Below are 21,351 nucleotides of genomic sequence, written 5' to 3'. Positions count from 1 at the left end.
TCTACTTATTACACAATGCTGATGTTTGCAATTTATTAAAAGTAACTACTGAAGGTTCAGGAAAATCATAATACAAAATGTTTTGTCTTTTCAGTATTTAACTTGTTTGGTTTTTTTCTTCTGAAATTTAATTTTCGGTAATGTGTCTCTTACACCCATGTTAAGGGGAAGAAGCCATATGTTGCTAGTCTGCTTTAAAGATATATATTTTAATAACAGTGAAATAAAATTACAGCATGTATATTATTTTCATTGCTGGACAGAGTTGTGAAAAATTATGTCATTCCATGTGTGCTTTTTCATGCACCCTTAGTAGATGTTAGCCTCCCACTCTCTGAATATCTGAGCTCTACCTCCCTGGAAGAGCCCATGCTGTTCTCAATGAGATGTGAAAGCAAATGATCATCACATATGTTATTACTTAGTCTAAGTTACCTTTGCTAAAGATGAGATAATAAGATAAGCAGTCAGCTTTTCTAAAGCTCAGAAAGCTGCTATTAATTGTTATTAGCTGGGTTTAGTTGTTATTAGGTTGATGGAAATGCATATTCCCTTGTCCTACTTATAATTTTGTAATCTTATCCAAGATCAAAAAAAAAAATTACTGCTAAGGTCTTGTCATCAGTGCCAGCACCATGATTGCTTTACTCCAGAGTTAACTGATAGCATCATCTTTATTTGATTACTTGTCTTCAAAGTTCCTATGCAGCTCAGCTGTCCATGTGACAGAGCTGAAGAAAATGCTAAAGCACAACTGACTTTATATATGTCTGCAACAGGCTGCAACTGTTTCTCAGATTTGACTCCTAACTTTCATGGCTTCTTTTCCTCTGCTTTTCTATCCCCTTTCTTGGGAATATATGAGAGACCATTTGAGCAGACAGTTGAAGCATCAGTTGCTCTGTCAGCAATATTTGCCCTCTATTTGGCTGTAGAGGTCACCAATACCTGAACAAGAAATGCCCCTTGTTGCAGGTAAAGTAAAAATCTTCAGCATTCTCATTGCTTAAAATTGCTTTTTTAAAAAAAGCCATCAGAGGCTGAGAGTCATGGTTTGACTAATAATTGTTGCAAGCAAAACCTTATTCCTAGATATTTACTCTTTGACAATAGTACTGCTCATATTTGAAATTTCATTTGAACTGCAGTGTGTTTTTCTTGTTCCTTTGTACTAGGATTATTCCAGTGATGATACTAAACTAGAATACAATGTAGATGCAGCCAATGGCATTGTTATGGAAGGTTATTTATTCAAGCGAGCCAGCAATGCCTTCAAGACTTGGAACAGGTAATTATTCAGAACCTCTATCTGCTGCTAATAAAAATACTGCTTTTTAATCTGAATTCTCATCTGATTCATAATCTGTAATTCATTGTGTCCATAGTTCTGACAGAACAGTGGGGTGACTCTGTTAGTTAACTTAGAGATGACACTTCACAACCATTTTTCCTTGTTTTCTGTACTAGTTGTTTGCAAACCTTTTCCCTTGTGAAAGCATATGCTAGGAAAGTGTTAAAAGACAGAGGAAAATAGAAGTTGTATAGCCACTGGAAGCAGAGAAACACAGTCAAGGACCCAAGTTATTTTTCCTGAAAGATAAGCAATGTAGTTGTTATCCTTTAAAATTCTCCTGTCCTGTGCAGTGACTTTTGCTTAGTAGTTTTGATGGTCCTTTTGGGAATTCAAAATATATTGTTAGTCATATATCTTTAACAATGTATATTTTACTACTATTTAAATATTTTTCTTCCTGAACAGGATTTCTTTTTCATTTCCAAGGGTGTGTGCTTCTTTTCAAGGCAATATATATGCTGGAGCATTTACAGCACAGCTGGATACAGTTCTTGAATTTTAGATGTAATTTGTTGTGATAAAGAGTTCTGTATTGTCCATGTTCTGCTATTTTTTCAGTGATGCCTCTGTTAAACTATTTGCTGTGTTTCAAAGGACAGAATATGTATTTGAGTGGGTGGTCCCTTCCAATATGAATTATTCTGTACTTCCTTGAGCATCTCAGCACACCACAAGCTTGTAAGAAATTGGGATCACTTCAATTAAATCCACAGACTGATGCAAGGGCCACTGGTGTCAATAAAACTGTATCTATATTAGCAAGTCATGGGTAACTAGTACAAAGGATTTTGCTTTGGTCTGATATTGGTCTGGTCCTTTGGCCTGATTATTCATCTGTAATTGTAATGTACTTTCTGGGTTAGTTTTATGCAAGCAGAATTCAGAGTTCTCCAAGACAAATCTGTGAAGCATCAGAGGATGTGAAGGGACAACACCGGGAGATGTGCGTCAAAAGCACCTTCCTGGTGTGAGGTAAAATGTCAGCGTTGGCATACTGGGAAAAATCTCAGTAATAGAGCAGGGATTGTCCTTTATTGGATTCCCAAGGGGCTGAAAGGTCCCTTTTGCCATTGCTGATGGTGAAACTGTCTCTGGGTTCCTCTATTGAATAGCAGGAAGGCCTTGCACTGTAAGGGAGGCGACAGGAGGGAGCGGGACAGGAGTGTCTGCTTCCACATGCTGTCATTCCTAGGAATATTGTACATGTCTCTTACCTTCAGGTGGTTAGAGAGTAGGGTTCAATTAAAACTAACTTCTGTATGTTGGTAATTTAAATGGACACAAAGTAAATAAGGAGAAGTTGTAGTTTAATCAAGATACACACTGACATTCCTTCAGATTAACTTACAGATTTGAACAAATATAATAAAAGGTATATCCAAGCAATAATTTAAGAGGGCAAAGATAAACAGCTTCTTAATGAGTCAGAGCTGCCTGCTTTTATTACAAAATTGATATTTGCTTATAGTTTTTTCTTCTGTTTATCACAGGAGCATTCAATAAAGCAAAACCTTTAACCTTTTTAGTATTAGATTCTTGATAATTTATCTCACTGAGATAGACTAGTCGCATGCTTTTAGGCAAAAAAATTGGATTGGATATGCTATCTGTAAACAGTTCTGAAATTGAATCAGTCATTTAAATTTTGTATTCCACATGTTCACAAAACATTGCTAATTGGTATTAAACTACTTTAATCATACATAAAATGTACATTTAACACCTTAATGAAGACAGTTTTTAATTTCTGAATCTAGTCCCCCATTTTTGCTATGTTTTGATAAAAATAAAGGAATATTTTTTTTATTTCTGAATACATTTGTAATTGCTTGCTATACTGTAGGCACAGAAGTGGTCACTGCCTGTTTCCTGTGATGGAAAGTTTTAGTTGTGTAGTGTTACAGTTTCAGCTCTTTCAGCTGTGGGGAATTGTACTGATTGGAGTTTATCATATAGTAGAGATTATAGGGTTTTTCCAGTCACTAGTTAAAGTACAAGAAAGGATTTTGTCATTGCATTAAACTGTTTTGTGTGTAAAATTTTACAAAATATTGAAGGAGGAAACATTTAGAGCATTATGTGTTTTATTTTAGGGAATTCTGAGCTGAAGTCAAGACAGACAAGATACTTTTAGTGTTCTTAGAGATTAGCAGTTTGGTCCTTTATTATATCCTTATCTTTGGGAAAGATGGGTGGAAAATCAACCAGCTGAAACAAAACTAGGAGGATTTGCCTAGAAATACTGGAATTTCCTGCTGTTCTGAGCCAAAGGTGACAGCACTGCTCTTCCTTGCTGACTGCTAAATGCACTGTCAGTAGTAATATGGATTAAAATGGAGGCTTCTCTTTTACGCTCCTTGGTCTCAGTTGCTCTTATGTTGGTTCTAGACCTTTTTAAGAACTCCATCAACAGTAAATTAAAGGCACCAAAAACCTTCCTAATGGCCACTATTAGCAGATACTTGGCAACATTAAAAGCATAAGAGAAGAGATGAGGGTATGATAGGTTTTGTGTGGCTTTGACACAGCAGAATTATTCTAGCTGACAAATGAGAGAAATGTGATGTTTCTGTGTGCATGTCTTGGTCAGTGAATCCATGGACCTCATAATGGTATTATCCTGGGGAAAGTCTGGTTGCTGGGGAAGAAAAAAAAAGACTGTACAATACAGCCCTTTGAAGGGGGGCAAATCTGTTGTAGTGAATGAAAATTTGTTTCCAGTCCAAACTAATGTCTTGCTAGCATAATGAAATTTCCTCCTGCAGCACCTGGCAGCTTGTGTTTCATCATCTCAAGACTTTAATTATTTGGGCTTTTGCATCAAGTTTCCTGTTCTTGGGACAGTTCTGTGTGACACTGGCTTTAGAAACAAATAAGTGTTTGAGCAGGCTGCAAAGTAAACCTCGAGCTGTTTGCAATTCAGTGTCACTGTGTTTTGAAAGAGATGGAGCTTTGGTAATCTCTTTTTGTTGTGACTAAAAGGACATAATGCACACAAGTATTGCAGATAATACAGTTCAGTGGAATCTAAATTATATCCTTGTACTGCAAAGTCTTAGAATAACAGGTGTGGACACCTGTGTTTAGAATGTATGTCTCTCTGTTGGTAAATGATACACCTTATTATACACCAGTTTTCTTAAGGCATCAGGAACAAGAGTCAGGTGCAGTTATTATGGAGCAGTAGCTGGAAAGCTCTTTTGGTTCCCAGAAATTCAAATGAAAAATAAGTCGATATCATAAAGAAAGAATAAATGTTTGTAGGGAGAAAAGCATTTGTCAGACCACTAGTGTGTTCCAAATAGATTTTAGAATGGGTGCAATAGATGTTTTCCTTTTTAATTCTGCTGTATTTTCAGATCATGCTAATTCTTTTCTTATTTTGCTCATTTTGCATTTTTCATTCCTTTTCCTCCTTTCCCTTATGTTTTAATCCTACCCCATTTTTTCACATGACAGGAAAAAGCCAGATCATATCAGGTACCAACCAGCTTCTTTTATACCTTCCCAATGTTTCCTTGGCACGCACAAAGCTCTTCATTAACCCTGCATTTAATTTTGATTACTTGCAATGGATGTATAAGTGACTCAGTCTAAGAAAATAACAGAAGGATTCTGCCTGGGATGCCAGTATACCTGCTGCTCAATTCCTTTAAAAGATTCAGAAAGATTGAGCTGGTTTTTAGCTAAAAAAGGAATTAAAGCCAAGTTTCTGCACTCAAACTTCTGAGCATACGAGATCAATGTCTTGCCTTTTTCCAATTTAAGTTGATGAGATTTTTTTTTCTTATCAACTGCTTTGGGAATAGACATGTACTTTTAAATGTTGTGCATTATTAATTACTCTGTTTTAATTGTGTGCTGTTAGCAATTAGAAGAGAAAACTTTCTGAGAATAACAAAGCACAATTCATTGTTTTATGTAAAACTTAAATTTTTTTTCCAGTATTACTCAATTCTCAGAAATTGGAAATTTTTTCTATAGATTTTTCTTTTTTTTATTTAATAAATACAGTTTTGAATTGTGTAGGTGTACATGATGGAAAACATTCAATTTTTAAACAGGAACAACTGTATTTAACCACTATGAAGTGAGACAGTGTAAACTACTTTAATATTCCAAAGAATGTTCTTTCCTTCACCATGCTTCTCTCTTGCTTTTGACAGAATAACACATTTAAGAAAACTGTGGTAATAATCAGTACTTACTGCACACATGATGCCTGAAGATTTTAAATTTTTCTTAGAACCTGATAGATGTGTGTTACCCTTTAGCAGCGCCTTCAGTACAGAGATTGTACCTCAGAAGTTCCTGGCTGATGCTGGTGTAGACCCCCAGCAGTCTGTTTGCTACAGTAAAGTGAAGAGTTTGTTGATGGTATTTGATTAATGAGCAATAACTCCCAAGTTGTTGGCCTGAATAAAACTTCTGTGGTGCTGACACCTTGGAGGGCAGTCTGACACTTTCATCTTGTTAGAAAACAATTTAAATGTATTAACTCTGACATCTCCTTACAAGTTATCCAAAATTGTAAATTGTTGATCTCATTCAGTAAAAGTTTATTTTAGAAAAGCACCAAAACCTGCACCCTTTGTGGCTGGACTGAAGTTTTTTTTTAACAGATTTAATTTCTCTACTAGGACAAAAAAAAGGAACTGAAATACTTTGAAAACTTCTAGACTAGGTTTTAAAGATGGCACAAATTTGTGTTACAATATGTGTGTTCACTTATATGCAACTGATGAGATTAGAGCTTGTTTACTAGAGTAACTCATGAAATATTTAGCTGTACAACAAATGAAGCATTGCATTAATGAAGTTAATTGCACTTCCTAAGGCTCTTACTAGGGATTTGCTCCATTGCTCGTTGTCTTGGGGCAAGGCTGCTTTTTCTTCCCCTTTACCACTCCCTTTATCACTTAGACACTGCTTTTCATGTTGTTCTCTTTTGTGTTATGTTCACAAAAAGCACATGAAAAATGACATGAGTTTATTTCCTTTTCAAGTCTGCTTTTTTGTTAAGTTTCCTATATGAATGTTAGTAATAATCTGCCTTATATTTGGGGCACACTTACTGCATCTGTAAATAGATAGTAAAGATGATCCCTTTTCAATTGCAGTGACTAAAACTACTGCTGTTAGTAAATTTAAAAAATCAAGAATGACAAGAGATCCTGTTGTTGCTTTTTAAATTAAATGTATCTGCACAACATTTGAAAAGATTGTTAAAAGGTAGAATCTCATCTGTCTATGAAATGCTAACCTTTCTAACAAATATTAGATTTTCTGTTTGGGATCTAACATTTTTTGTATATATTAATTTTTCTTAACCATCTTTGTGCACTTCTTTCCAGGAATGGCTTGTGGTGGTTGAATAAATACATGGGGCCCTCTTGTTACTAATTGTAGTAAACTGTAGCTTGAAGCTCAACAGCCTGTGGAGAATAACAAGATCTGTTGCAACACAATATTTTGTGTACTGTTACCATTCAAACTAACTGGTAGTGCAGGAAAAAGTGATGTATGGTAAAGGTGGGGTATTGGAGATGATTGAGGAATGATGCTGTGGTAAACACAGGTTTGCATTATAAGCCTGAACAAAGCAAAGTGTAAATTTCACTGAATTGTCTTGTACATTCCCTTCAATTTTGTCAGTGAAAATGAAACTGTGATTCCTGGTTTGCTTTTATTTTGTGCATCCCAGAAGAACTAGAAAGGCATGGTTATGTCTGCTAGGTTTCTTTTTTTCATTCAGTGATCTGATAAAACTTTTTTAGAGATCTGAGGGTTTTTTTCCCCAAAGTGTGAGTGATTTTTCCATTCTCTGAGATGTATCCTGTGTGAACAGTGAGTTTGACAAGGAAGGATACAGTTCAGAGGATTTTTTCAGCATTATATTATCTTTTGCATTTTACAGGATGCCTTCATTAAAGCATTTACTTGATTTATTTGATTTTTCTTCAAAGCTGAGGCTTAATTTAGGATCCTACTTAAAAGGTTTTCATTGGATTTTAATTTTTTTAGTTTTTATATACAATGTTTTTATTTCAGACATGCCCAATGTAGATAGATATTAAACCTGCATGGGATAGCAACACCAAAGCATTTTTTGTGCTTTAGTAAGTTAGTTCTACTCCCAGAAATATTTCAGGATTAGTTTACATGGGTTTAAGTATTTCTGTTAGTCAAACTATCTGAATTTGTGTTATCAAACAACTACTTAAAATCATAACTTGCTGCTAAAATACAGAAGGAAATGTTCTTTAAAATGGAATTGTTTTGTGTGATAGCTTAACTAATGTTGTCATAACATGAACGTGTTTGTTTATGACTCAAATTATTTGAACCTTGCTTTCTTTTCTGTTTTGTCTCTGCTTTCCCTTTTTTCATTATTGTCATGAAATATTTGCCAAAATAGACTGCAGTATTACTTTTCCTGAATTCTTTCATGCAGTCTCTTTGCAGACTGTATGTTAGCACATCTCAGTCACATAAGCACTGTAAAATCAGTTATGTATTCTCTGGATGTCTCTTCATTTGAATAGGCGCTGGTTCTCAATACAAAATAACCAACTTGTGTACCAGAAGAAATTTAAGGTAGGAGTTGAAAACTGGCTTGGGATAGTTTGGGGTTTGGGTGATGATTTTCCTGATTGATTGGGGAAACTGCTGATGTGAAGATCCTGTGTGATCTTCAACAACCTACTGCTTTCTTCTAAATTAGTTTCTCCCTTTGTAAAATGAGACTAATAGCTACACTGACAGATTCTGAGATTTCCTGTGCACTGATTGTAAGCACATACTTTATTTGCTGTGGGTTTTGTAACCCAGTTAGAGCTTTAAAAGTCGTTGGTCCCAAAAGGCTTGTGCTCACTTGCTGGCAGTCAAATATTCCATGCTGTTCTCTGAGCAGTTGTGGTTAACTCTTTCAGGACTTGTTCCTCCAGTTTCTTACTGATTCACACACCCAATTCAGCAACTGGAGGAAAAAGCATGGAAACTTGTTACAAAGCAGTCAGGGCTGCTATATACATGTATTTAGTATTGAAAATGCACAGTGGTTCAGCAGTCAGTATCTGCCTTGTTGCTGGTGGGAAGTGCAGCTGTTTTATGTCGAATCAGCAAGTCCAGCTCTGCGCCAAGCCATAGAAGCCTTTCCAGTCAGGTTTTGGGCCCCTGCTCCTTTGTTTTTTGTTCTAGAATCTGCTTTTGCACCAAGGAGCTGTAGCTGTTCTTCAGGTTGGGAAAAGATAGCGATTGTATGGAGATGGTGGGGAAAAAAAGAGAAAAGAGTTTATGGCAATTGATTCCTCTTCACTGCAAACAGACTGGGATCAGTGGCTGTTCCTTGCTAACTGATGCTGTCAAATCAAGCAGCTTCATTTCTGTGGTTGGAAAGAAAACAACAGTTGAGTTTGTTTGAGCATGTTTGGTTGGGCATTCTGTGTTTGTGAATTCTCATTGCTCTTTTTTTTTAACTGCACCTTTAAAATGCTGATAGATCAGAATGGAATTCTTATGAATTGAATCAAGTTTTCAAAACCACTGTATTCAGCATCTGGGGTTTTTTATGTGGCACTTAAAATACTGCTGATTTAAATGTAACTTTTCTGATTTCTGATTTAATTGTGAGTTAATTGCCTTTCTTAGAGTATCTTTGTAGTTTGAATACTGTTGTTTAAATTTAAGGTGCTGATTATTCAGTAGATTAGATTGTAGATCTCCAAATCCACTGAGTTAAAATTTTATTTTTGGAGGAAAAAAATAGTGTAACCAGGCAAAAACCAACCAATGATTAATAATTCAGGATTGAATTATTCTCTTATTATCAACTATATTATTTTTTGTCTGTGACTCTCTTGTTAACTTTTGTCTCTTAGGATAATCCCACGGTGGTTGTTGAGGACTTGCGGCTCTGCACAGTTAAACACTGTGAAGACATAGAGAGACGTTTCTGTTTTGAGGTGGTTTCTCCAACAAAGTAAGGAGAAGCAGTGGAGTGTGTTTATTTTAAAATAAAAATAATTACATGTAGTTGTTTTAAAATGTAAGGTTAATGTTGCTCTTGGGATTGATCAAAACAGTAAAAGTATCTGAAAAATTCTGAAATTTTGGCTGAGAGTAAGTGATGCTGTGAGAAGTGTCCCTGGTATTTAGTTTACTTTTGGCATTAAAATAAACATGCATTCTTGTGCTTTTTGCATAAATGGCTTGTGGTGCAGGGCTCTGCTGGGGCTTAGTAGTAGCTGATACTATCAGCTGCTTAGTAATGTAGAAAATAGGTCTCAGTTTCTCCACATTTCTGATTGGTGCAGTGAGAGAGAAGCACTTAAATAAGCTGTTGTCTCAGTCATGTTAAATTATACTTCAGAATGCACTAAGTGAAACTACTAAAAATGAAACTGCTAAATGAAAAATAAAATTATTTTTCAGCTCTAGCAGTGCATTTGCTGTACTTAGGGAATTTTGGCATCCTGCCATAGCAAGGGCAGGACATGGATTCCTCGTTAGTGATTGTGAGATGTGACCATATTTAAGTTTTTGATACCAGGTCAACTTGCTTTTAGTTTTGGAGGTTATCTACACTTTCCACTCCTCCTCAGATTTCTCTTTTGAGTAGATTGCTGTCTATCCTGATGTGTGCATCCCCAGTTGTGGTTTACTATAACATGCATTTTGCTCTTGCTTGCCTGTGCTTTTTCAACCCATAAGTGTTGGAACAGTTTTATACTTCATGACCTGTTTCTTTTGCTGTTGATGAGCAAAGTATTTCATTCTTTGTCATAGAGCTTTAAAGTTATTCTCTTGATGTCAGTGAATCAAAGTGTGTTTTCAAGGACTGATACCTGTGTCTTGTGTCACAGCTGTAAAATGCATTTGAGGATATAAAAAAGAAAAATTTGGAATAAGAAAAGGAATAGGAAGCTAAGCCATTGTCAGTGTTTTTGGAAGAGTAATTTCTGTATTTATAATAGCATTACCTGCAAATAATTTTGAAATAAGGAGTTTGCAGCTCACAAAGGCTCAGCTGCTTTGTTATCTTAAAATAAATGTGTTTATTAGATGATGCCTACTAAACTTGTGATAGCAAGAAACTTGCTCCATAAAAACAGAGCCCTGAGCAATGTGCTGTTGGATGTCAGCTGCTTGGCCACTGTCTCTGAGTCTTTTGTGATTTGTCACAGGAGCTGCATGCTTCAGGCTGACTCGGAAAAGCTGCGGCAGGCATGGATTAAGGCTGTTCAGACCAGTATTGCCACAGCATATAGAGAAAAAGGGGATGAATCTGAGGTGAGTTTAACAATCCACCAAACAACTACCTCCCTTTAGATCCTGAAAATTTAAATACATAAAGCCTCTTTTAATGAGAGAGAAGGAAAGAAACAATCCATTGTTTGTCTTCCAGTGGAAATGCAATGAAATTTTGAAGGCTGTGAATTATATCTGATCTTTCACTTCATCATGTTAATATTACTATGGTCTGTATGTTTTTTTGAGATTTCTCTGTGGTGTGATTAAAAATCATAGGATATTCTTATATTCAGTTTTATATATTTTCTAAAAACCTAAACTTTTTTTTTTTTTGATTCTGTGGCTTTCCTTGGCCTTGATAGAAGAGACTTTTCTTGGATTTTAGTGTACAGTCAATATCTGTGGGGCTTTAATTTCTTTAGTTTAGCATGTCTCTTAATTGGTTTGTTTGTGTCTTTTCTCTTTTAGAAACAGGAAAAGAAATCATCCCCTTCTACTGGGAGCTTAGAATCTGGGAGTGAGACAAAAGAGAAGCTGTTGAAAGGAGAGAGTGCTCTGCAGAGAGTGCAGTGCATTGCTGGCAATGCTGCCTGCTGTGACTGTGGTTTGGCAGATCCTCGCTGGGCCAGTATCAACCTGGGAATCACACTGTGCATCGAGTGCTCTGGGATACACAGGTTGGGGAGCTCCTCACAGCTGCTTTTCATTTGTGCATTGGCTTAATTAGCAAGGGTGGTGTTTGCCTCTTCAAAGGTACATTGAAAGAAAATTAGAGACCCTTGTTTGTAAACAGAATTAACGTAACTACTTTATGTGCATAAATTAATGGTAAATCTGTCTGAGGTAAGATATAACATGTAGTTACAAGTTAATGTTTTTCCCATGTTGTTTAGGAGCTTGGGAGTCCACTTTTCAAAAGTAAGATCTTTAACGTTGGATTCATGGGAGCCTGAACTCCTAAAGGTACAGTATTTTTGAAACAGGTTTCTATTTGGTACTTAGATTGTTGTTCTAAAGCCTCTGCATCAGAAACTTCAATGCAGGAAACACATTTGTACCCAGTGTGTCTTGCAGTTTTGAGCAGAAAATGTTTATACTTGTGTGTTGGTTTATTTTAATTCATACTTTCTTAAACTCCATAGTAATTTGTGCTACAAACTTGCAATTCAGAGCAGCTTACAACACCTTCAGGTTGCCAGGTGCACTCTGAGTTGCAAGTTTCACCTGATACTTTCAACATATAAAAAGGCAAATCTGTTTACAAACCAATAATGACTTTCAGTGGCCTGAAAATTTTGGAAGTGATATATCAGCCTAAAGAATGATCTTACTCAAAAATTTCAATGTCAGCTCTTAACAGTGAGGTGCTTCTGGCCTGTAGGAGAATACTCATGCAACTGCTCTTGTGTGCCAAATTTCTAGCTTGAACCATGGTTATAAAAGTCATGTGACACTGAAATCCTGAAATAGGAACTCATGCATGGATGCATGTGTGCAACTGGATAACTCATGCAAACATTTGTTTCTAGCTGTGATGTTCTGGCAATTAGGAATTGCTTCTCTATTCTGAACAATCAAACGAAAATGTGCTTTGTGGTTAAATAATTTTTTATCAATGTGTTCATGCTGAAAAAACAACCAACCAACCCCCATGCCCACTGGAAAAAAAAAAACCTGAACCTCTTGTACTATTCATGTAAATATCAGAACTAAATATTCTACCTGGTATTAGAAACAAGAAATCTGTTCATTGCAATCAATAGGGTTAAATTCTCCTGTAAGTAGGGTTTTGTTGTTTTTCCTTTTCTATAGTTGTATCAGATTATGTCCATCGGGTAAGGTAGAATACAGTTGATTGAATTGTCTCTTACTGATGGGCTAAGAAAGCTCCCAGCAAAGCTGGTGGAAAAGCACCTTTGTTAATGAGGCCTGCAGGTGTCATTCTGGTGGGTTTTTTTTTCAGGCACTTTAAGAGTGACTAGATTTTTTTCTTACCTTACTCAGAATTTGGTCTCTCTATTCACTGATTGTTTCTTTATTATCATATAAACCCAGGCTTATTTCTGTTAGTGTACTTTTACCAGTGAAAACACTAAGTTGTAAATATAGGCTGAGTGAGGTTAAAAACAACTGAATTAGGTAGATAAAGCTTTTTGCAACTATATTTGAGTTTTTCTCATTTTGCTTTATAGCTTATGTGTGAATTGGGAAATGATGTTATAAATAGAATATATGAAGCGAAGTTGGAAAAAGTGGGAGTAAAGAAGCCACAATCTGGAAGTCAAAGGTAGTGTTTTACCAGCAGTGCCCGTTGCTTCCTTTTATTGTTGTTTCCCTTAGCCTCCCCCTGTAAAAGCTGCTGCCACTTAACTGTGTTACACTCCTTTAAAGTACTCATTTCCCTGTATCTCTCCCTTTTCTCACTCTCTCTCTCTTTATTGGACATTCCTTCTCTTGATCCCTTCTGCTTCTGCTGTTCATTTGTTCTTTTTGTGATCTCACTCCCTCCTTTTGATGACAGCTCTAGAGCATCACTGTGGACATGTGGATTTTGTTTACGCTCTGCTGGGTACCAGCTCAGCCAGCTGTACTTGGTGTGTGAGTGCTCCTGGAAGGAGCCTGTGGCTGTTCCTTTTGTTTACAGTGACTTTGTTCCCCCATTTGACTTTTGTTCCCTGTTCCTCAGAATGTTCTCATCTTCCTACCTACATTGTACATGAGCTCTGCTGCTTTACAGCAGCCTTCAAATCACTGTACTGCTGTCTTCTATTTCTCTGATGCTAATCTGTGTTTGAAGGTAGATTCCCAGTGCTTTGTGCTGCTGTATAGGCTCTTAAAACTTGCTTTTTTACTACCTTTCCAGTTCTGTGCTGCTTGCTGCCCAGCAGTTTTATAGTATAGAAAGCTGCATTTTATGAAGTGTTGGCAACTTGGAGACAGTGATGATAATGTAAACAAAGTAGGAGATTTGCTAGATATTCCTTCTAGTGGTAACTGCTTTTCAGCAGTTTCAATGCAATAATTACAGCCCCTTTTATCAGTTTGACACAACTGCTGTTGTGTTTTAAGCTGATAACCTCAGGTTACAAGGAAAAATACTTCAGTATGTGATATGGAACTGATGGCTGTGCCTGCCTAGGGCTTGTTATTGTTTTCTTGTGTAATCTTAATGTTCCTGTAACAAATGCTGCAGTTTAGATTTACGTAAGAAACTAAATATCGGTTTATTAGTAGGTTATTAACAATGTAAACATGTATAAAGGTTTAATACAGGTAACATAGAGTAACTAATGCTTATTTCTTCCACATACCACTTTCCAAAGTCTCTGTCTGAAAGTAAATACATGTTTGTGAACTTAACAAAATTACTTTCTTTTGAGCCTTATGCAAAATTTAATCAAGAATCCAGAAAGTGACAGTGTGCTTTGCATCTTTCTGACAACGTGCTATAGGTGTGTCTTATGTGCAATGCCAAACTACAATTTTGGTTACTGACTTTAGTGCAAAATAGATATTCTTTTAATACATGAAAATACTAAAATATTAGCTTACTAACTCCAGGAATTTTGTGTATGACAGGCAGGAGAAGGAGGCATACATCAGAGCAAAATATGTGGAAAGAAAGTTTGTAGAGAAGCAAGCTGCATCAGTACCTCTGCCTGAGCCTGGAACAAAAGTTTTGCCTCCAAGTCAGGAAGAGAAAAGGCACAGTGGCCCTGAAAAATCCCTTTTGGCAGGGGAACAAGGTGCAGCATCCCACAAAGGTATTTACACACTTCTTTCCTTAGCTGTATTACCCATATTCTTTTTAAGGTAACATATTTTTATATTAATTGACTTCTGCCTCGTGCAGACACTATGGAATCTGGTTTTTTAATGGGTTGTAGCCTAGTGTAGAGTGTAGGGAAGAAAAGACTTCTTCAGACATGTGCTTTTTTACACGGGGAAGGATTTGGAATGGGGATGCTTATAACTCAGAATCATATTAACCACCTTCTCTCCTCAGTATTTTCATCCTCTTGGTTTTTCCAATAACGTTCTCTCCTGCCCTGTCCCTTCCTTACTGCCTGCTTTGTGCTTTGCTAACCTGCATGTCCCAGCGGTTGCTGTAAGTAGCGACGAGGCGAGGCGGGAGTCTCTGTTCTGTCCTGATGAGCTTGATTCACTCTTCTCCTACTTTGATACCTCTTCAAAACTCCGTAGTAGTAAGTACTACAGCTGTGACTGTGTTTGCACTAGTGATCCATTGTGTGTAGTGGCCATCTCCCTGCTTCCATCTGTTGTCTCCAGGCTGCTGCATTGCTTGGTATTTTCATGAAATAATTTAAGCTTTTTTACTTATCCTGATTTTTTTTCATTTCTAGTTATCTTTGACATTTATTATTATTGTAAATGTTATGGTTACAAAATGTGACTTCATATTTTTCTATGGATGCAGTAAGAATGTTGAACAAGAACAAGCCATTTTTTTAAAGTTATGTTCAGGACCAAGTATAAGAGCTTGCTTTATTATCATGGTATCTGTGAGGAGCAGGTAGCTTCAGCTCAGCATAGTAATTGCAGTTTCTCCCCAAAACAGTGCGAAGCAGTGACAGTGGGATCCAGCCAAGCACTGATGACAGCAGAGAACACCTTGCCTCTACTATATCAGCCAACAGTTTGTATGAACCAGGTGTGTTAGGCTTTGCACTTTAAGATGAAAATTTAATCACTTGGCAGCATTTTTTTTTTTTTGTAAAAAAGATTAATGCTTGGTGATACAATTCATGTCTGCTATTCTGGTTGAAATGCTTTTGGCAAGGGTAAAATTTGCCTGAGCAATCTTTCTTTTGGGCTTGCTACCCAAAATGACATTTAATCCTTCTAAATGGGTTCAAGGAACTATGTTTTTTTCCAGTCAGATGAGGCTGATCCCAAATGCTTGATCCTTTTATAAATAAATAAATCCACAGAGATAGAACTCCTCTTGAGTCACAGATAGTAGGCTTTTATGTGTTATTTGTGCATTCTTGCTTTATTTTTCTGTTTCTTATTTTTGTGGAATTGACCAAGTCTTTAAACATCGTTCCTTCAACTCAGAAGTTCTGTAAGCTGGTGAATGAAATTATTTGCTAATTTTAGCATGCTGTTCTGACAGATATATTGAGTATGGCTTCTCAAAATTTCCAAAACATTTCTTTATAAAGCAGACCTATTCTTCTACATGAAAGCACTCTTTTAAGGTATGTTTTAAATCCAGTAGTTCACAGGTGTTATTGCAGGCAGGCAGCGTAACTGCATGGGCTTGGATCTTTTTTGATTATGTTGTAGAAATATTTATGATGCTGTAACTCACAAAAGTTTCTATGTAGCAACATCTTTATCTCCCAGACTTCACTCCATATAACCATTACTGGAATGAAGAGAAAGACTGTGCTTTAGTCCAAAGGATTATAGCCACAGCAAGTAATTGGTAAATGACAATGGTATCTGTTAACAAAAATTAGGTCAGAACAGTATTAGCCTCATACTCAGGTGTTTCAGTTAAATATTTGTATGACTACATCTTTGCAGAAAATGAATTTTATTCATATCTTGCAGTTTACAGTAAAACACACTCCAGACCTTAAACAATTTCTTAGAAATTACATGGAAAATGTAGATTGAAGTATGCATGTGCCAGTAATGTGGAGAGAATGTTTTCTGTGCAATAATCGTTCTGTGAAGAGACTGTGCCTGAATACTGGAGCTAACGGCATCTGTGAATTCCCCTGGCAGAATGGGGCAACAATACATAGCATTGTGCAAAAACTGAGCTACCTATTGCCATAGAAATGATGTTTTGATCAGAATTCCAAGAGGTACCTTGTTAAAACAGGAATAAGGTAAGCAATTCTTTTTTTCTTTTCAGAAGGAGACAAGCAAGAGTCTCCAGTGTTCTGCGACTCCAAGCAGCCTAGTCCAGGATTGCAGTTGTATCAAGCTGCCTTTGAGAAAAATCTTCCTCACATGGCAGAAGCATTGGCTCATGGAGCTGAAGTAAACTGGGTCAACGTGGAAGAAAACAAAGCAACACCACTCATTCAGGCAGTGCGAGGGGTATGTGATATACAGCCCTGATGATGGGGGAGGAGAGCAAGGGAAATAATGATATTTCTGTGTCCCTGTTCCTTTTGAGCTGCTTGCTTCCCCAGTGAATGATAATGTGATGCTGAAGTTATGCTTACAGTGTTCTTTTAGAGCTGTTTCTGAAATATTTTTTCCTGTTAATGCTTTGTTTGGACTTCTATGTCTAGTAGTGTTTAAAGTTGGAAGCAACTCCCTTTAGTTTCCTTTGCTGGGTGGCTCAGTGGTGGGAAGGCAGAAGAGGTTTGGTTTGATTCTAGAAAATCTGGTGCTGAGTTGTTTCTTTGTTTTCATTCTATAGGGTTCATTGGTTACTTGTGAATTTTTGCTGCAGAATGGGGCCAACGTGAACATCCGAGACATGAAAGGAAGGGGGCCCCTGCACCATGCCACAGTTCTAGGACACACTGGGTAACTCACTGCCCCACAATTTGTGCATGGCCATCCTTTACTCTAGTTGTTCATGGGAAGCTTCTTCATTGTCCCAGATATTCTGATATGTTAATACTATTTCAGGTGATACAAGTCTTTCTTTAGCTCTGGTTGTGAGAGAGGAAATAGTATTTTGATTTAGTAGTCTCATGCACTAGCAGAACACATGTGTTTTCTAATGTAGATTAAATAAAGGGTTTGCTTACTATTCTGTTAACATGTTCTAGATGAACTGCACTATTTTGATATATATGAGACTTTTGATGATTTAAGATAAATACATTGTATCTAGCCTGACTTTATTAGCTTTTTTCCTTTATTGTCAAAAGTATTCTTCTATGTCTTTTTTCTAAACAGACAAGTGTGCTTATTCCTAAAACGAGGAGCAAACCAGCATGCCACTGATGAAGATGGGAAAGATCCATTGAGTATAGCAGTGGAAGCTGCAAATGCAGATATTGTAACACTGTAAGTTGTACATTCTGTTTTCTGACTAGATAACTTAGATTTTGCTATTCTGTTTCAAGTTAAAAATAAAATAAATGTCAAAATTCCTGTACATAAAAAGAGGGGGGAACAAAAGAGAAATCAAAATACTGTATCTGTAGATGACCTCTCTGATGTGAGATTCAGGAGAGCATTGTAGGTCTTGCATTGTAGTCTTTTTTGTGCTTTAAAGATGACATTGTTCCTTTTGTTTTCTGCATGGCAGGTTGCGTTTAGCAAGGATGAATGAAGAAATGCGTGAATCAGAAGGACTCTATGGGCAGCCAGGTCAATACTCCTCTAATAACCACACTGAAATGCAGTATAAGAAGTGTATACAGGAATTTATCAGTTTACAATTAGATTCTTAGTGTCTGAGGGAAATTTAAGGTTGCTTCATACAATAGTGTTTTTTATAAACCAACACATTCTAGAGCTTCATTGAAATTCAGTGATGTGACTTTGTCAGAGTGCTTAGGGAACCTAAAAGGAGACTGTTTAAAGAGCATCATTATAGCAGTGTGTTACTACAGCCATGACCACCCTATTTTGCTGGTAGTTGTCCACAGTTTTCTCCTATTGCTGTTCCATTGACATTTGTGTCATGTTAGGATTTACCTGACATTATTTAGTTGCAGCTTTCTGACTCAGCTTGCTTAGAGACTGTTGAAGAGTTCATCTTGTTCCAGGACACCATTCTCCTTCCTGTGGAATGGTCCACTTTTTCTTTTTTTAAAGAAAAAACCCTTGCACACCAATGTAAAAAATGTACATCAAGTATTTCAAACTGCCTCCAGACAAAAATAGGAAAGTATTATTTCCTTGAATTTTATTTTTAAATATTTTTATTTGTTAAGATACTAATAAGAAGCAAAGCAGTCATTCTTAAGTATGTATTTTTGTATACAGAGTTTCTTTCTGTTTGGTTGAAAAACAAACAGAAGCTGGCAGATACTTGAGCCAACTCCAGCAGGAAAGTAACAAATTATATTTAATGCATATGTGCAACTTTATTCTCAGGCACTCAGACCTAATTTACACCGTGTTCTCATGTGATATTTGCTTCCATAGGAAGGTAGTTAAATATCATACAAGTACCAATAATGAAGGCACACTTGATTATGAAGTTAGACAGCTAAAAACACCCTGCTGTTCCTGGCAGAAGTGAAAGGGGAACCTTAATTTTCAGGTTGAGTGCTGAGTACTCTCAGCTGACTCCTGTAAAGCCCTTATGTGTTTTCCACTGAGGAACTGGGCAGGGGGGATGTTACAAATTGGAGCGGTAGAATCTAGAGACCGCAGCTGATGCAATCTGATCCAGACACTTCACAGCTGCTGAGGTGAGATTGACAGTGAAGAGTAGATTTGCCACAACAGGCAGAGCTTGCCCAAAATCAGGGAGAGGCTTTCATTAGAATAACTTCTGAAATTAATACCACAAGCTGGAGCAGAGTCCCAGCCAGAAAACTTACTGTGTCTTTGGATAGCATAGCTCTGCCCCCTTCACTCTGGTATTTGGTGCAGTTTCTTTTAAAAGTTGGAGTCAATATTTGAGAGTTTTGAATGTTTTTGTCTGCTATAGAAGGGTTGTGTTAGTGTAAGCACAGAACCTGTCTGCTGTCATAAAGTGTCACAGCTTTCTGTGGTTTTCAGGGATGCAGGTCTTTTTCATTCCTTATACATGTTAAATTATCTGCACTGCCTTTACTTTAGAACTCCAGTGTTCCAAAATTATGATTCTAGAAGAAAAAATTGGGATTTTCAAGACAACTGTATATTTGCTGGTAGCTGTGTGAGGGTAAATATCATTGTATAAGTTTGCTGTCACCAGAGTGAAGCCAACTGCCTACTTCTCAGCTCTAGCAATGCAGCTGATAAACAATTGCTCATGTAGCTAATGGCATCAAAATTTATAATTTAAATATACATGGCTGGTTTGAGCTACTGAGAGAATGAATATATTGCTTTGCAAGGTACAGTTGGTCTTCCAAAGCATTCCTGGAAGGGGAACTAGCTGCAACCAGCTTTAAAAAGTTATTTCTGGTGGTAGAAGCCATATGCACAGTAGTGCTGTTTCTGTATAATACTTGAGTGCTCATCTCCTGGTGCTACAGTACGTCTTGCTAACTCTTTGATATTAGCATTGCTACTTTTTCTTCCTACCTTTTCTTGAATGTATGATGTGTGCCTTTTGAGTTACTCTGGTGTGAAATGGTAAAGCAGTGTTACAGTATTTTTGTACATATAATCTGCACTTTAGGGAAAACATTGCTTGGAAAGGGAACTTCCAGAATTCAATTTTAAAGTAGAATTTTAAAATAATTATAAGGTTTACAGTATTAAGCATATTAATGCAACGTACAAACTAAAGGGGCACTTTATTTTAGTCTATTTTTGTATGTAATATTTTTGTTATGTAATAGAGACAAAGCCAGAGCCACAATGTATCTTTCAAAAATAGCTTTTTCTTCTTTCAAGTTAATTTGAAAGAACCAAATGTGGCAACTGCAGTTCTCGTTCGCCAGTGGAACCCACTTCTATATTGAAAGCATAATTGTTTTTATCACAGAAGCCTAATTCTACTTTTGCCCTTCATAGCTATTCTTTTGGTGAATGTTACAGCTCCATTCTGTGCTGGTCTCCCAGAGCAAGAAGTTCTCACAAGCTGTTACAATAAAACCCGTCCTGTGCCTGCTTCATCTCAGAACACAGAATCACTGAATGGTTTGGGTTGGAAGGGACCTTAAAGATCATCTAGTTCCAGCCCCCCTGCCATGGGCAGGGACACCATACTTGAAATTAAATCTGAAAACCAAAAGGGAATTTCTCTAGAATTGACTTTTCCTAGTACAGCAGTATTGAATGTATTAATCTTTTAAAGTCTGGGAAGAATTGTGTTACTGGCCTGTTAAATATTTCTGGAAGGTCAGTTATTATTTGTGAAGGTGTTTTTAAAAGAATGGAGTCTCATCTCCAAAAGAATGATGGCTTTAACATTGCAAATGTGCATTAAAAATTTGAAAAAAAAAACAATGTAACTTTTCCCAGTAGTGCAAACTTTTAAGCACAAAAACATTCTTTTCTTCCACAATCATGTTAGGAAAAAAAAAATTCTTCATATTCGACATACACAATGAGAGAGATTTTGGGTTGATTTCTTTGTCATGCTATTAATCAAGCTGTCAGCAAGAAACAGTACTGCTGGGATCTTGTGTCCTGTGTGGCCATCTGTGTTGGGAAGACTCTAAAATTTGGATGGCTACCTAGCTCCTGATGTTTGATGCATTAAATTCCTTTTGAAGACAAAAGGGTATGGTTAGTGTTTTAAAGCAGAACTTGAGCTCAAGGCCCAAAATGCTCCAATAGATGAAAGAATGTGAAAATGAATGAAAAAATATCCATTTTAAAATGGCAAAAGAATGATTTGGCAATGACTCAAGAAGTAATCACTCCTGAATGTATTTTCCTGTGTAGACAGGGAGAGGGAGGAACATTTTTGAATATATTGTAGTAGTAGAGTTGCGTTTAAGCACAAAGGGTGAAGATTTAAAAAAAAAGATTTTTAGGGGAAATATCATGGTTCTTGTAGATCAAACTGAAAAATGTAATGAAAGATGTAGATGAAATGAATGTAGAAATTTTATTTTTGCTGAAGAAATAGACAAAAGTAATTTATGAATAATAATTTGTCTACTTAAGATTGCTTTTTTAATATATATATT

General features: G+C 36.6%; 1 protein-coding gene across 2 annotated transcripts in view; it reads left to right on the top strand.

Annotated features, from left to right (window-relative positions):
* Window positions 1–21,351, top strand: part of ACAP2 (ArfGAP with coiled-coil, ankyrin repeat and PH domains 2) — a 62,327-nt gene that overhangs the window by 36,668 nt on the left and 4,308 nt on the right. Inside the window, exons 10-23 of one of the 2 annotated variants that reach the window (XM_030954063.1) lie at window positions 1,176–1,288; window positions 4,814–4,834; window positions 7,900–7,951; window positions 9,235–9,335; window positions 10,540–10,645; window positions 11,075–11,283; window positions 11,500–11,569; window positions 12,799–12,893; window positions 14,186–14,370; window positions 15,186–15,278; window positions 16,497–16,684; window positions 17,013–17,122; window positions 17,501–17,611; window positions 17,856–17,917. In XM_030954063.1, the coding sequence (XP_030809923.1) occupies window positions 1,176–1,288; window positions 4,814–4,834; window positions 7,900–7,951; window positions 9,235–9,335; window positions 10,540–10,645; window positions 11,075–11,283; window positions 11,500–11,569; window positions 12,799–12,893; window positions 14,186–14,370; window positions 15,186–15,278; window positions 16,497–16,684; window positions 17,013–17,122; window positions 17,501–17,611; window positions 17,856–17,917 (1,516 nt within the window). The remainder of the gene's footprint in view (window positions 1–1,175; window positions 1,289–4,813; window positions 4,835–7,899; window positions 7,952–9,234; window positions 9,336–10,539; window positions 10,646–11,074; window positions 11,284–11,499; window positions 11,570–12,798; window positions 12,894–14,185; window positions 14,371–15,185; window positions 15,279–16,496; window positions 16,685–17,012; window positions 17,123–17,500; window positions 17,612–17,855; window positions 17,918–21,351) is intronic. The other variant, XM_030954064.1, reaches the window with a different exon arrangement.

This window comes from Camarhynchus parvulus, chromosome 9 (genome assembly GCF_901933205.1).
Source record: "Camarhynchus parvulus chromosome 9, STF_HiC, whole genome shotgun sequence".
NCBI lineage: Eukaryota > Metazoa > Chordata > Aves > Passeriformes > Thraupidae > Camarhynchus > Camarhynchus parvulus.
This window is presented reverse-complemented; position numbering and strand designations above follow the sequence as displayed.